The 13,537-nt window shown below is 52.5% G+C and overlaps 2 protein-coding genes across 3 annotated transcripts; one reads left to right on the plus strand and one right to left on the minus strand.

Annotated features, from left to right (window-relative positions):
* The first annotated feature begins 331 nt into the window (after positions 1-331).
* LOC137674583 (cyclin-F-like) lies at positions 332-3,209 on the plus strand. The gene is made up of 5 exons (XM_068420043.1): positions 332-348; positions 1,200-1,404; positions 1,703-1,830; positions 2,021-2,190; positions 2,749-3,209. Exons 1-5 carry the CDS (start codon positions 332-334, stop codon positions 3,207-3,209), a joined length of 981 nt encoding a protein of 326 aa, XP_068276144.1.
* On the minus strand, positions 2,185-11,985 carry LOC137674652 (serine/threonine-protein kinase VRK3-like). 2 transcript variants are annotated; one of them, XM_068420194.1, is made up of 12 exons: positions 11,864-11,985; positions 11,430-11,767; positions 11,176-11,228; positions 9,221-9,287; positions 8,357-8,441; positions 7,763-7,865; positions 7,310-7,402; positions 6,840-6,972; positions 5,944-6,064; positions 5,596-5,654; positions 4,995-5,143; positions 2,185-4,278 (listed from the first exon to the last, which is right to left on the minus strand). In XM_068420194.1, exons 1-11 carry the CDS (start codon positions 11,983-11,985, stop codon positions 4,995-4,997), a joined length of 1,323 nt encoding a protein of 440 aa, XP_068276295.1. In that variant the 3' UTR covers positions 2,185-4,278. The 2 variants fall into 2 exon arrangements, with proteins under 2 accessions (XP_068276295.1, XP_068276296.1); XM_068420195.1 differs by lacking the exon at positions 7,310-7,402.
* Between the last annotated feature and the right edge of the window lie 1,552 nt (positions 11,986-13,537).

A 13,537-nucleotide genomic window follows, 5' to 3' on the forward strand; every position in this document is an offset into this window, starting at 1 on the left:
CCTCTGGTTGCAAATCTCTATCTCAGTGCAACGCATCATTTTTCTGAAAATTCTTTTGGTGAAATTGCTTGGCTTGAAACTTTTGAGTGGAGAAGGGACTCGGTAACTAGGCGTGGGGAGGGTGTTCAGCATGGATTTGACTGGCTTCTAACTGCACAGATTATGTCTCTCTTTCCTGTCTAGGTACATCCTGGTTGATTGGCTGGTAGACGTGGCTACCATGAAAAAGTTTTCTAGCCTGTGCCTTCACATGACAGTGGGATGTGTGGACCGTTATTTGAAGCTGAGACCTGTACCTCGCAGTCGACTCCTGCTCTTGGGAATAGCCTGCATGGTCATTTGCACACGGTAGGGGTTCTGACTGGTGGACAGCGTGGTTATTGTGATCATTCACATTCATTTCTGCTGCTCAAGCTTTTTTTTCCCCCCTTTGCTAATAATAATACTGGAAAGAATCTTTGGCTTCCCTCTGCATTAACTGTTGCTTGAACTGTGTTCACATACAAACACAACCTCTGCAAATGAGACACAAAATGTAATTCCTTGAACGTGTTTTTAAATATGAAAAAACTCCATAGTGGTGGATTGGTCTAAATGCATTCCATCAGCAGCTGAAGTCTTTCACGCCATATTAGCATGAGTAACCTTGTATGGAACAACTGCAGCAGTGTTGTTACCTAGTTTAGTCCGTTATGCTCAGATCAACCACGTGGCGTGGTGGAAAATTATTTTTCTATGTTACTTTCTTTAATATCTTGCATCTTAACCTAGGAGAGGTTTCATAAAAGAGGAATTAGAAGCAGACAAGCTGCATCTATACAGTCAGCCCTTCCCAATGAAGGAGGTGGCTTTGGGAAACTGCCTTGCTCCCCCCTCACAAGGCACTGAGGCCTAGGGGGGCCAGTTCAGGGACAGCTGTTCTATTTCTCCCCATTGATAGTGGCCCTGGGTTACAGAAAATGTGATGCTGCTCAAGGCTTAACAGGTTTTTAGCTTGGCAAACATCACTATTTTCAGAAGACTGCAACTGGATTATTGGTGAGCTTCAGGAGTTCCAGCAGCAAAAGTAGCTCACTTCTTTAAAGAGTACAAGGCAAATATCTTGTTTACCTCAATGAACAGGAACGATGCTCATATGCTAGAAACCAAGTGTCCTGGCTAGCTGCATAGCAGCTCTGCTGAAACACCAACTTCCTTAGCGCAGAACTGAGATGGACAGAGGGAAAGTACTTAAATTGGCAGGTTTTGTTATCACTGTTTCATATAATCCGTTCTAAGATTTGGACTTTAATCTTTCTTTCCAGTTTCGATGATGATATCCCAAAGGATTATAGGCAGGTGCCCTTAACTGCAGTGAAACGGCGATTCGAAGATGTGCGTTATGACCAAATAGGCAAAGAAAAGGTGGGTGAGCTCTTTGTCTTCATTTGCTGATGTCTAACACCCACAGCAAAGCTGCCATCTGGCAGGAGGCAGTAAACTTCAAATAACGGGAAGTGGGTTTAACTTTTAGATTTTTGGAGGAGAGGGTATCTAAACAAAGTGGTGGCTTTAACCTTGATCTGCAGGGACTAGAATTGCTCTGGTTGAGTACACGTGGGAAGGACTCACTGGGATAGGGCTCTCCTACAAAATGAAGAGAAACAGCCTCCAGGCAGAGGGAACCGCATGGTCTAATTCTTACTGGCTTTTTGTTTTTCAGATTATGAGTTACATTCAGCTCTGTTTGTTGTTGGGGGTGAAACAGGAGCACCCAGAGCCCAGTCCCTTGCACGCTAACGTGGAAATTCAGACTTTCCTTAGCTCTCCCTCTGGAAAGAGCGCTAAAAGGTCAGGATAACTCATTGCTGTAGATGTCTCTGAGGATTAGCATGAGCCTTTCCTCCTCTCTGGTATCCTGAGGTTCCGTTCTGAAATATGATCAACTTTTCTGTAATTATCTTAATTGACATACCCATTAAGAGAGCTGCAAATGAAGACTTGGCTTTTAATGTGTGACTTCTGGATTTCCTTTCTACAGGACAAGGGAAGACAGCATTCAGGATGACAGAGGCAGCTTTGTGATTACACCCACAGCAGAGCTATCCACCCAGGAAGAAAGTCTTCCAGATACCTTTCTAGACTGGAGTTTACATTCCTCCTCTGGTTATGAAGGTGATCAGGAAAGTGAAGGCGAGAAAGACGCAGATGGTGAGGGTTTTATTCTTATTAGAAAAAGCAGACAGAGAACTAAAACTGTCTTTTCATCTTTGCTTAAAACTGTTTCTCAGGCAACAGAAGCCTGAACTTTCAGCTGAAGACCAGTTGGAAAAACTCTCCCCCTTCCCCAGTGGTTATAATTGTTAAACTGTTTTAGAGGTCTAGATCTATTCTCTTTCTCCATATTGCTTCAGCACATGACGGGGGTTGGAGCTGCTGAGCGTTTCCAAGTGCGGCTGTTCTCAGGTACCGCTGACAGCGGACCAAACGCGATGAAGGGCCCAGTGTTAGAAATGCTGCATCATCCCTTTGGTTTGCTGACACTGGGACTGACTCTTCATTTTCTAAACAGCTCTTAGCACCTCTCCAAACAGTCTGAGTGGGAAAAAGTTACTGCTTTAAATGAGAGTGAACTTAGTGCTCTGCCCTCCCCTCCATGACTAAGCAGACATAAGGTTTATGCTCTTGCTTGGTCAGTTTGCTGCTTCATTCTGTGCTGAATGGTGTTGCCCAAATCCAAACTAACCTTTCCCTTTTCTCATTCCACAGTGCCAAGTCCCAGTGGGATCTTGGACACGACGGTGGTCTCCGTGGATCCTGCGGAGCACTGCGGTCAGGACTCCAGCGATGAAGACAGCCTAGCTATGGAGCGGGCTGGGCACGCGGCACTGCCACGGGAGGCCAAGCTGCCGGACACTCGCAGCCTTTCAGCACCTCTCACCCCAAAAAATCCTACCGTGGAAGGGAGCTCAGGCTACTCTTCCATCAGCAGTGCCAATTCTACGCCTTCTACAGAAGGCAGCCTTACAATACCTCTCAAGCCTACCTCAGCACTGTCTCCTGGCAGTGCCCCGAGCAAGGAGCCATGTCTGCCTCACGACCCGGAGCCATGTTTACAGTCAGGCTGTGCTAGGCCAAGGGATGGCACGTGTGCCGGAAGGCCAGTCAAGCGAAAAAATGTGGCAGAACACAGTGAAGAAAGGGAGAAGTCGGGCTCCTTAAGCCTCTGATTTCTTCACGCTTTTTACTTTCCCTAGGGTTCCTGGGAACTTACTTCTGTTTTAGTCATACAGGGATGATAGTGAATAATTGTTGATACCTCCAACAAGAGCCTTTCCCCTCAACTTTGCCTATACCTGTCTTCTAATTCTAATTTTCTTATCAAAAATGAAATCTGTGCTGCTTCTGCAATAATTTGAAGAAACCACCTCCCCTGACCTCAGCCTAGCAAGCCTGGGTTAAAGCTCCTTCAGCCTGGGAACGTCAGGAAAACAGACTTTCTTTACAAGCAGGGAGTGAGCATTGCAATACCAAGGTGCAAGACTTCCAGGAGACGTTGCTGAATTTAACACTGGAACCGGACTCCATGACTCTTCCTTCGTTTAGAAGTTACTGTGGCAGATGGCAACAGTTCACATACACACGGTGTAGTGACTGTTTATAAAAGCTGTTTTAATATAGATGGCTCCCTGTCTTACTTCAATGACTGGTGTCCCACAGGGCTTGGAGAACTGAGGGGAAGTTTGGGGATGAAGGATTGTTGAGCTCTGAGCCAAGTCCTTATGAGTAAGTTGCAGAGGGGCCTGCCTGTGGGCTGTTTACATTAATATGAGGAGCAGCTGGGAGAATACCCTGCACAGCAAGTAGGATGGGGCTCAAACCACCCTCACAACTCTACAGCAGCCCCAGAGAGCCTACAGAAAGGCCTTGAACTTGCCAAACATCCAACAGAGAGGAGCCTGAGGTGCTTGTCTGCAAAGTTTGTTACAAAACTATGTAATGCCACTGTAGTTTAAAAAAATAGCCCCTGATTTAGCTTTTCTGTACCAGGTTTCACCTTGTCCCTGTGGCTACACTGCAGTTCTCCTGCTACTGCTTACAATGACTTGCCACGCAGGAGTGTCTTCACATTAACTTGTTACAGCAGCTCAAATTTCAGCATTAGGTCACATTAAAATTGGAAGAAAACACTTTTATAAAAACCTCTCCCAGTTCTAAAACAGGTAAAAGTTAAACATCTGCAGGAAAGGCCTCACACTGCAGAAAGCTGTGAACTCTTCTTGTGCAAGTTTTCTTGATCTGAAAGAAAAGACACAAAATGAGAAGATTAATCAGTCAGTTCAATTTCTTCCCAGGAAGGGCAGATGAGGTGATGAGGAGCCAGCTCCATGTTCCTGGGCCTTGCTGCTTAATGCAGTGGCCTTGGCTGATGCAGCCCTGGACTGAAACCAGATCTGTCTCTGGATCAAGGCTCAATCTTGAAGGTGCCTCATGGATAAAACAGAGCACCTGGGCCTAGAGAGCCACCACTTACTGCCACAGGCCTGAGGCAATAAAACCAGAGCTACAAAATGCTTTCTGAAGAAGCAAAGCAAAAGCTACAGCCCAGAGCCTTGGCTCTTTTAAACAAAAATGAAAAAGACCAGATTGCATCAGTCAGCATTTTGTTAGCAACTCCACACCCCTGCAGACTGTTCAGCCTTTGCTTTATTAACCCTTGTTGTATTCCTCCAAGGACAAGTATTTCCAGAAAAAAAACCTGAGGAAACATATGCTGTAACACAGGCTAAGCCTGGCTCGGTGTAGCACTGGACTGATGTCTTAACAGGTCACGCTGAAGGGCCAGTACTCCCTCTGCAGGTCAGGAGCAGCCCCTGGGTCTCAGCGGGAGAGATTTCACAGACCAGCCTGCTCTGTGCTCACCTGACTGCTGCCTGCAGCACCCCAGGGGCACAAGCAGCACGACAGGGGCACAAGTGCTTTGTGCTGCTGCAATGTAAACTACTAGCACTTACTTAGGGCACCATTTTGATATCCACAGAGTCGTAAGCTGAAGCTTTCATCTTTTCCAGTGGCTTTTTGAAGAGCTGCCGCAGGGCCTCATAGTCAGGCTTCTCCTCGTACCCCAGTGCCATTACTTGCTGCAGGTAGCTCTGGAGGGCAGCTGCAAAGCAAGGAACATCACTGTGGAGCAGCACAGCAAGGCCAGTTGTCTTTACAAAGCTGCCAAATGCCCTGCTCAGACTGCTCTCCCTGCAGACAGTTCACCCACCCGCCTTGGCCAGCTGCAGAGAGGGGGACACAAAACCAAAGATTAAAACAAAGTGCAAAGACAGGATGGGGAAATGACCTCTAGCCCCAGATATTGCATTTTTAAAGCCACCAGAACACTTGCCTCTTCAGCAAGGCTCATGAATACAGACAATGCGTGGCAGCCTTTCTTGTTTTGCTGCAGAGAACAAGGTGTTTGTTCACAGGAGCCTGTCAACCTGTCCATGCAACGGTTCGTCACCGTCGCCACCCTGGACTAGCACCCCAGCGGAGAGACAGTTCTCGCTTCAGGTACAGCCAAGCCTCCTTCCCCCAGTGCCACTGTCACAGCGAGCAAGCCCGTACCTGGAATGGATCTCTGCCTGAAGCACACTCGGAGAAGGCATTTCACATCCCCTTTGTACCTGGAATAATCAGAGTGCTGTCAGACGAGAAGCAATGGAGCAGGCACCTGAACAGCCTGTCTTTGCCAATAGGGACAAAAAATAAAAAAGGCTTAATTCAGATGGGCACGTTCCGAATGGAGCAGAACTCGGGGTTCATCCAGCGCCCTGTGGCCAGGCTCAGCCTTTACAGTGGGATTTACCCACATCCCAACAGCGTACTATGACTGAGTGATTTCTCTTCAGTCACAAAACCTCCCTCACTGCTTTCTGCTGAGCATTTCCCAAGAGAGTAGATGATTTCTCCTACTTTTCCTTCTTCTCCACCACAGTTTCTACTTTGTCCAGCTCATCAGACCAAGGCAAGAAGCCACAGAGCCATTTCAGAAGACAGTAGCCCAGAGATTCCAAGTCACTCCGGCGAGATGGTCCTGATGGGAAGGAAGAGATAGCCACGTGTGAAAAAACAGAGTTTGGGAGCCATCCCAGAAGCAGCCCAGGCTAGCACCTCTCCTCCAAAGGTAAGGGCTCCAGCACTCACTGCACAACCTTGGAAGTCTACTTGAGGTGCCCCTTCTGTAAAACAGGCAGCCCCATGAAGGCGCACAAGTCTAGAGAGAAGCGGTAATGAAATGCAAGAGCTTCATTCAGATGGGCTCCAGGTTATCAATACTCGTGGGAGCCTGCTAACCCACACAGCTGAGGAATCATCTCCCAGCCTCTGGAAGAAGATTTGCCCAGTCTGAACACTGGGAGAGAAGAGTCGCATCCCAACCAGGAGAGGAACTGGCTAATTTAAATGCCTTTCCAGCTCTGGTTGCTTCAAGGTCAGAGCAAAGCCTGCTGCAAATCTGTTTTGGGCAGGGATCCAGTCCTGGCTTGAAACAGATCCCTGCTAAGCCAGCACAAAGGAGCAGCCCTGTTTTCTATTCCTCGCACGCCCGCAGCAGCCAAGGCTCCAGATGGAGGAGGAACACCCCTGCCCCTCTTGCTGCAGTCCCTGAGTGACCTGGCAAGTCTCAACACAGCAGCCCAGAGAGAGGCAAGAGGAAAGAGCCCAAGGAGGAACTGGGCTCCAGGTGCATGTGAATGCCTGGAAAGCAGCAGTAACAGAAATGCCAGCAGCGAGCCCGAGCTCCAGAGAGCTCTGCCACAGCAACAGCTCCAGCTGAGGTTGGCTGGCTTGTGTCACAAACCAAGGCTCACCTGCTCCCTTGTGGCTGTCCAGACTGATAAACTCTGTCGTGCCTTCATGAGGGGTCCTGCTGCCTTCGCGCTGAGCCACGTGCTTCCCTCCTGGGCAGTAACGGAACGCAAAGCAATAGCCTGCGAGGGTCACCTAGAAGACATCAAGCACACATCTGAGCGTTACTGCTTGGTGTCAAGTCCACAGGCTGTACCTCCACTCTGCCTCCTCCAGTCAGGAGCCTGAAACTGCCCTCCAGGGAAAGGCACTGCTCCTTAGGGCAGACTCCAGGTGACATCTAAGGCACCATGACCACTCCTTCAGGTGTGAAGCCTGCTTACGGCGTAGCCCGCAATCCTGCGGCACAGCACCTGCTTGAGCACTGCACAGACTGCGCTGCTCCCTGGCCAGCAGCGGGACCCTGGGTGTTGCTCTATCCCATTTCACAAGCCAGCCTTCACCGCCGTTACCTCGCAGCACTGCTCCCTACCTGGGTGAGGTCTGCTGGGTTCAAATAGATGTTCTCAGCTGTGATGTCCCCGTGCACATACTCGTTTTCATGAATGTACTCCAGGCAGTCTAGCTAGCAGTGAATAGAACAGGCAAGCGTATCAGAACCACACAGACTCCCTCAGTACCCTGGCTATCACTGAGCTGGACCCCCCAGCTCCCCACAGCTGTGTGGAGAAGCACAAAAAGCACCACGTCTCACAGCCTTTACTTTTCAAAATGCAGGTTTCTCTCTTTCTCCTTACCCCCATCTCCTTCAAGGTGACATATTGCTCAAAAGATGCTACTCAAGTTTACAACAGGCTCAAGAGATGCTACTTGGAGACCCCAGCCAACCCCCTGGATCAGCTTTAAAACACCTTTGAAAGATCCAGAAGAAAGTTATAGGTCTTTTCAGAAAAGGTCTATGAGAAAGTATTGGTTCTCTACATACCAGCCGGACTACGATCTGAAACGCTGCCTTCTCCCTCAGGACGTGTAACCCATCACTCAGGACTGACTGAAGAGTTCGCCCTAAGTCAGAGAACACCAAAAACCTACAAGAGACAAGGGCTTCAGCACTGAGCAGTACCTACCTGATCTGGAAACCCTGCAACAGACACTAGTCAAGCGATCCACCTGGATTAGACCCCCCTTCAACTCCAAGCTGACCCGAGCAAACACGTCCTCAAGTTTTGCTAACAGAAAACTCCTTGAAAAGGAGAGACGTGCTGATCTCGTGTCGCAGATATATAGTCTGAGTCTCCCCTTTGTGTTAAGCTTAAAAGGCAAGAATAAGGTGTCCCCTGGCCTGAGGGGCAGAAGCAGCAAAAGCAATGACTGCACCAGCAACACAAGGACTGAAGGAAACGGGATAATGAGGCAAACCATGTGTTAATAAATGAGACAGAAGCAGTGCATAAGGTTAGGAGCACAGGGGACAACGAGAAAAGCAAGAGCAGCCAGCAAGGAGGGAAGAGGGAAAGCCCCAGAAGATGGCAGCTGTGGACAAAAGAGCTCAGCCGTGCCCTTGGCAGAGTCACCTCACCTGTAGCTATCTGCGTGTAGTCCAAAGCCAACGCAATTGGGGATTCCCAGCAACGGCACAGAGTGCCGCTTCTTCCACTTCTCCACTAGAAGGGGAGAGAAGAGGACAGTGCAGCAGACACTGCTAAGGAGCTCCAGAACGAAGGAGCTCAGTCAGGGACGCCCCTTCTCCGAGGGCCTGCTCTGCCCTGGGCAGCTCACAGCTGGAAGCCTCTCTCGTAGGGATTCTGTCCCAGAGATGCCAGCCCAACGTGCTGGGGTATTGGCATGTCAACGCACACAGCACTGCAGAGCAAGAGTAAGACACAAAGGAAGCCGGGAACACCAGAGCAGGCTAAGGCCTGTGGTTGCTAAGGGCTAGGTAGAAGAAGAAGGGGAGAGAGAGAGGGATGGAGAAGCAGATTTTTACAGTCCTCCCACAAGTGCAGGTTTGACATTCCTTCCTCCACCACCCCTGCTCACACACCTGCCCACATTCTCTTGGCAGCTTTGCTCTTGCTCAGGTTTTTGAGTGAATGGAGTAAATACCAGACTGCAGCTGACAGAAACGCCCACGGAAGGGGCAGAGGAGAGAGAGGGAGCCAAGGCAGGTCAGGCTGCAGAGCTGAACAGCTACCAGGGAGATCAAGACAAAGCTCGGGCAGGGCAAGAAAGCTTCAAAATGCCAATACTGCAGTGCCCTAAGGTGCACAGAGACTCCTGGGAGAGCAGGCTCTTGGCCAAACTTCCCAGCACTCTGGCACCAACCAAGCAGTGAATTAGTTTATTCTAGCCTGGCCTTCCAAGAGACTCACATAACTGATGAGAGAGAGATGCCAGTTTCCTAACAGGCAGCCTAGTCCTTGCCCTTCCAAAAAGCACCAACCTGTGCCTGCCTTCGCAGCTCGCTGGAAGAAGTTCTGTTCATTGTAGATCTTGCCATCTTTGACATCCTAAAGGGAAAAGGAAGGAGGAGCGTTACTTCAGCCGCACACCCCCTGCTAGAAAGGGAAACTTGGGCGAGATTGCTACAGGACCTTCACTGCTCGTTTTAAAGAAAGCAACAACCCCCCCAAAAAAAAATCAAATACCAAATCAGCAACAAAGCTGAGAACAGAGCTCAGGTCTTTTGGTTCACTGTTAATGCTGCACCTACCAACCACATGAACTCCGAGCATCAGCACAGAGCGAGGGAGCGGCTCCCTCAAGTTGGACATTTCAAGCACTACCACTTACAACTGTCTGTGGCTTAAAAACAGCTGGACAATGCAGACCAGCTGGCAACCTAGAGCGAGCTCTGGTCCCCAGGCTGTTATGTTACAAGGAGCCAGAGGCGACCTTCTTATTCACAGCACGGATGAGGTCATTTCTGCAAACAGGCAAGTCCCAACAAAGAGCTATAACATTTTATTCTAGTTGTCAGAAAGCAAGACAAGAAAGTCTGTATGTGTGACATTCCAGTGTCTGGGTAAAGTGCTGAAATCTCACAATCCATCTTTTTAAACCAGTTAAGTGCCCTTTTACTGCTGTTTTTATCGGGTGATCTGAAATGCACATAGTTTACAGTCAATAATGTATGCATTTGCCTATGCACGTGTATGTATGCACTTAGCACACTGCAGGCTCACTTAGGACAGATGCTGTTATGCATGGGAGGAGGCAGCAGTTTTCTGCTCTGGCTGGTCTGATACCAAAGGCCCTGCCCACAAGCGGCCAAGGCAGCTGGAGGATCAGCAGACTCCAGACAACACAACCGACCATGTTCCAGAGGATATTTCATGCTGCACCTTGCCTGGTGAGCCGCTCTGAGCCGTCAAACCCGGGAGCCAAAATGCTCTCGTGTGCCATATCACACTCTACAGCCCTCTGAACCACAGGGCCGGGCTGCACCGGCAGAAGACGGCCGAGCAAAACGCCAAACCCTGACAAAGGCGCAAAGCAGAGGAGCTGGGAGCGTCGTGTACAGGAGCGGTTACGGTTTCCCACCTACTGGTTCTAGCTTTGTGGCACTTGGCTGTCTTTTCTCATTAACACCGTATTCTTTCTCCATCCTCTTACATGTCTTCTGACAAAAGGGAGAGTGATTTTTCAAGTGCCCCCAAGAGTGGGCACCGCCAGGTCCCCCACAGAGCCATCAGTCATCACTGGTCTTCCCACAGACCAGCAACCCCCCAGAGCCACAGCAGAAGCAGACAGGAAAACAGTCTTTCTGCTCTGGTTTGCGAGTTACTGAAAATCAATCAACTGAATTTCCACTGCAGAACAGCTGTTACTGGAAACAGCACGTTTCTGGAGAACCCAAGTTGTTGGCAAGTGCCCAGAAAGCTGGCTCACAACTCCAGCTATCATTGCTGCTTGATTTAAACACGTGCTCTGGCCTTACGGACTCTCTCAGTGCTGGTTCACCACACTGCCTCTGCACAGCCACCAAACCAACCTCTCCAGTTTCCCCAGGCTTCAGCAGGGCACGTGCACGCTTCCCAGACAGGAAAAAAGCAGGTCTGACATTAAGGAATCGAGATCTCTACCTCACACCACCAAATTCCGTTTGGGAGATTACCGAGCTTGGTGGATTGGAGAGGCAACCTCTGGGATGAAGGCTTGTCCTTTCTTTAAGCCTCATATCTGTTTTCTACACACCTTTAGTGGAAGAGCCAACTGCTACTGCAATCCAAGCACAACACTCCCAGGAAGTGACAGCCACCTCCTAAGCTAGAAGGAGCCTCTGTGACCACTTTCTCTGAATTCCTCGGACATTCTTAGCCACAACAGGCCAAACGGGTCAGGCCCTGGACATGGTACACTACGCACTATTCCTTACCCAAACAGATCAAAACTCACAAGTTTGAGGGAGTATCTTTGCTTTTGAGGGCAGGTCCCAGATGCTGACTGTGCTGTGGAAGGACGGAACAGACGTGATTACAGGAGCACAGAAAAGAGGTACTTGCGGCTGCGGGCCTCTAAGAGGTGTCCGGCCTGTCAGGGACACGCGGTGCCTGCAGTGAGCTCCTGCCCGCCCTGGCCCCTCTCCTCCCCTGCCTCCCGGTAAGGCCAGGCCCTCCCGGGCCCCCCGCCCGCCCCGGCCCCCACAGCACCTTCGTACATGAGCCCGCAGCCGTCCCGCTCCAGCAGCCGGACCAGCCTCCACTGCCTGCTGCCCTGGTCCGTCAGCACCGCCTCCAGCGGGAGCGGCACCGCCGAGCCGGGCCGCGCCTTGCGGGGCGAGCGGGAGACGGGTCTCTCTGTCACCGAGCGCCGGGCTGCGGAGGCCCGCGGGGAGGCCGCGGGGCTCAGGGCCTGCCGCCGCGGCGGGGCCGACGCCGTCTGCTCCGTCTGCTCCGCCTCCTCGCCCCGCAGCCTCCCGCCGCAGGCCGGGCAGAAGCGGAAGGCGGGCTCCACGCCGCGCCCGCACTGCGGGCAGAACCGGCTCGGCCTGCGGGCACAGCGGGGACAGCCGTCAGCGCCCGCCCGCGCCCCAACGGGCCGCGCCGCCCCGCTCCCCCCCCACCGCCACCGCCGCCACCACCACCTCGGGGAGCCGCAGGCCGCCTCGGGCCCCGTCTGGTCAGGCCCCGCCTGCTCGGGCCTCGCCTGCTCCGCCGCCGCTCCCCGCCGGCCCCGGCCCCGGCCCCGCCGCCCACGGCCCGCCATGGCCCCGCCGGGAGCCGCCCCGGGCCCTGCCGCCCGCCCCGCGCACACCGCGCATGCGCCGGCCCCGCGCGGCCGCGCACGCAGCCACGGGTGGGGGCGGTGCCGCGCATGCGCACGAGGCGCCCTCCGCGGCCTGCGGTGGCCGCTGCCCGCAGCGGAGAGGCCCCGGGGGCCCCGGGCTCGTGGCGGCTCCTCGGCGGCGGTGACCGGGGGCCGGCCGAGCGGTACGGGCCTGCGCGGGGACGGGCAGGCCGCCCTTGGCCAGCCTGGGCCGGAGCGAGGGACGGTGCCGCCCCGGTGGAGGCCGGCGGCCGCCTCAGGGCTCCGTCAGGGCTCCCCGAGGGAGGAGCGGGCGGCGGCCGCAGCGCTTCCCTCTGGGGTCCGGCTGTGCGCTTGGTGCTGCAGAAACGACATCAGCGAGCTCCTTAAGAACGACCTCAGCACCACGGAACAGGTTCTCCCGAGTTAATGAGTGCTAGAGCTGATCAGTCACATGGGGCCCGGAGGAGGAGCTCTGCTCAGTGTCTGTGTCTGTATGTGCCATCCCTTATGTACACTGGGCACCTGCAGACCTCCAGCCTGCACAAATATGTTACCATGAAAGAAGCGAAGGAGGGTTCAGACCTTTCCCTTCCGGAGGGATGAGGCCGAGGTTTGCTGGGGGACGGTGCCTGGCACCCAGGACCCCATGGCTCAGGGGAGAAGGGGGAGGGTGAGGTGTGCGCAGCGGGGACCCGGAGTTCCGTGTCCCGGAGAACATCTCACATGTAATGATGTTGCTTTTCAAATGAGCCATCCGAACACCACGGCCGTGGGGTGCGGGCAGGAGCTGGGGGGAACTGGAAGGTGACAGCTCACACAAGGAAGAGCCGAGTGGCAGCAGTTGCTCTCACAAAAGCTTAGCGGGGAACGAGGAATGAGCTTGGTGTACGGCTGATGAGGAGAGCAGCAGCGGAAGGTAGAATAAAATAACACACAGGTTATCAACCCCAGGACTGAGCCCACCACGGAGCTCTGGGGCTTGGAAGATGGTTCTCCAGACAAGGTGTTCTGCACAGACCTCATCCTGCCGCGGACTGGCTGCCCCTCCCCAATCCCTCCGAACACAGAATGTGTTCCTGACATTCACTAAGCACACAACAGCATCCCAGCAAAGCCAAAGCTCTGCCGAGTGACACTGGGAGGCTTGACACGTGCTCAGATTGGTTTCTCCAGCCTGTTGCTGGGACTTCTCTTTGAAGCATGCAGACACTGATGGGAGCGACAGGGCAGGGTGGCCGGTTCTCGCATTCCTCCCTACCACATTCATCAGGACGCTGCGCTCTACCATCACGCTTTTTCATGTTTCCCTGGCATTGTAGGCGGCAGCAGGGCTGCGCTCAATCGCCTTACCTTCGCTGTCCCCCCCGCTGCACAACCTTGTTTTCCGTTCCAGTTACTCCCACACCCCATACCGGTGCAGACAGCAATTCCTTTGTTAACCAAAGCATCCCCTCAGAATTTTAACACAAAAGCAGCGGTCCTTCTTTATCAAATTGGTTTGAATTTACCT

Source organism: Nyctibius grandis, chromosome 30 (genome assembly GCF_013368605.1).
Source record: "Nyctibius grandis isolate bNycGra1 chromosome 30, bNycGra1.pri, whole genome shotgun sequence".
NCBI classification, from domain to species: Eukaryota; Metazoa; Chordata; class Aves; order Nyctibiiformes; family Nyctibiidae; genus Nyctibius; species Nyctibius grandis.

Excerpts from the sequence above, each read along its gene's own strand:
- LOC137674652 (XM_068420194.1), bottom strand. The coding sequence starts at position 11,985 with ATGGCGGGCCGTGGGCGGCGGGGCCGGGGCCGGGGCCGGCGGGGAGCG. Across the intron at positions 9,288-11,175 it reads AAAGATACTCCCTCAAACTT|GATGTCAAAGATGGCAAGAT; the intron begins GTGAGTTTTGAT and ends TTTTCCCTTTAG. Across the intron at positions 7,866-8,356 it reads CTACACGCAGATAGCTACAG|GTTTTTGGTGTTCTCTGACT; the intron begins GTGAGGTGACTC and ends TGTCTCTTGTAG.
- LOC137674583 (XM_068420043.1), top strand. Across the intron at positions 1,405-1,702 it reads ACCAAATAGGCAAAGAAAAG|ATTATGAGTTACATTCAGCT; the intron begins GTGGGTGAGCTC and ends TTTGTTTTTCAG. Across the intron at positions 2,191-2,748 it reads AGGCGAGAAAGACGCAGATG|TGCCAAGTCCCAGTGGGATC; the intron begins GTGAGGGTTTTA and ends CTCATTCCACAG.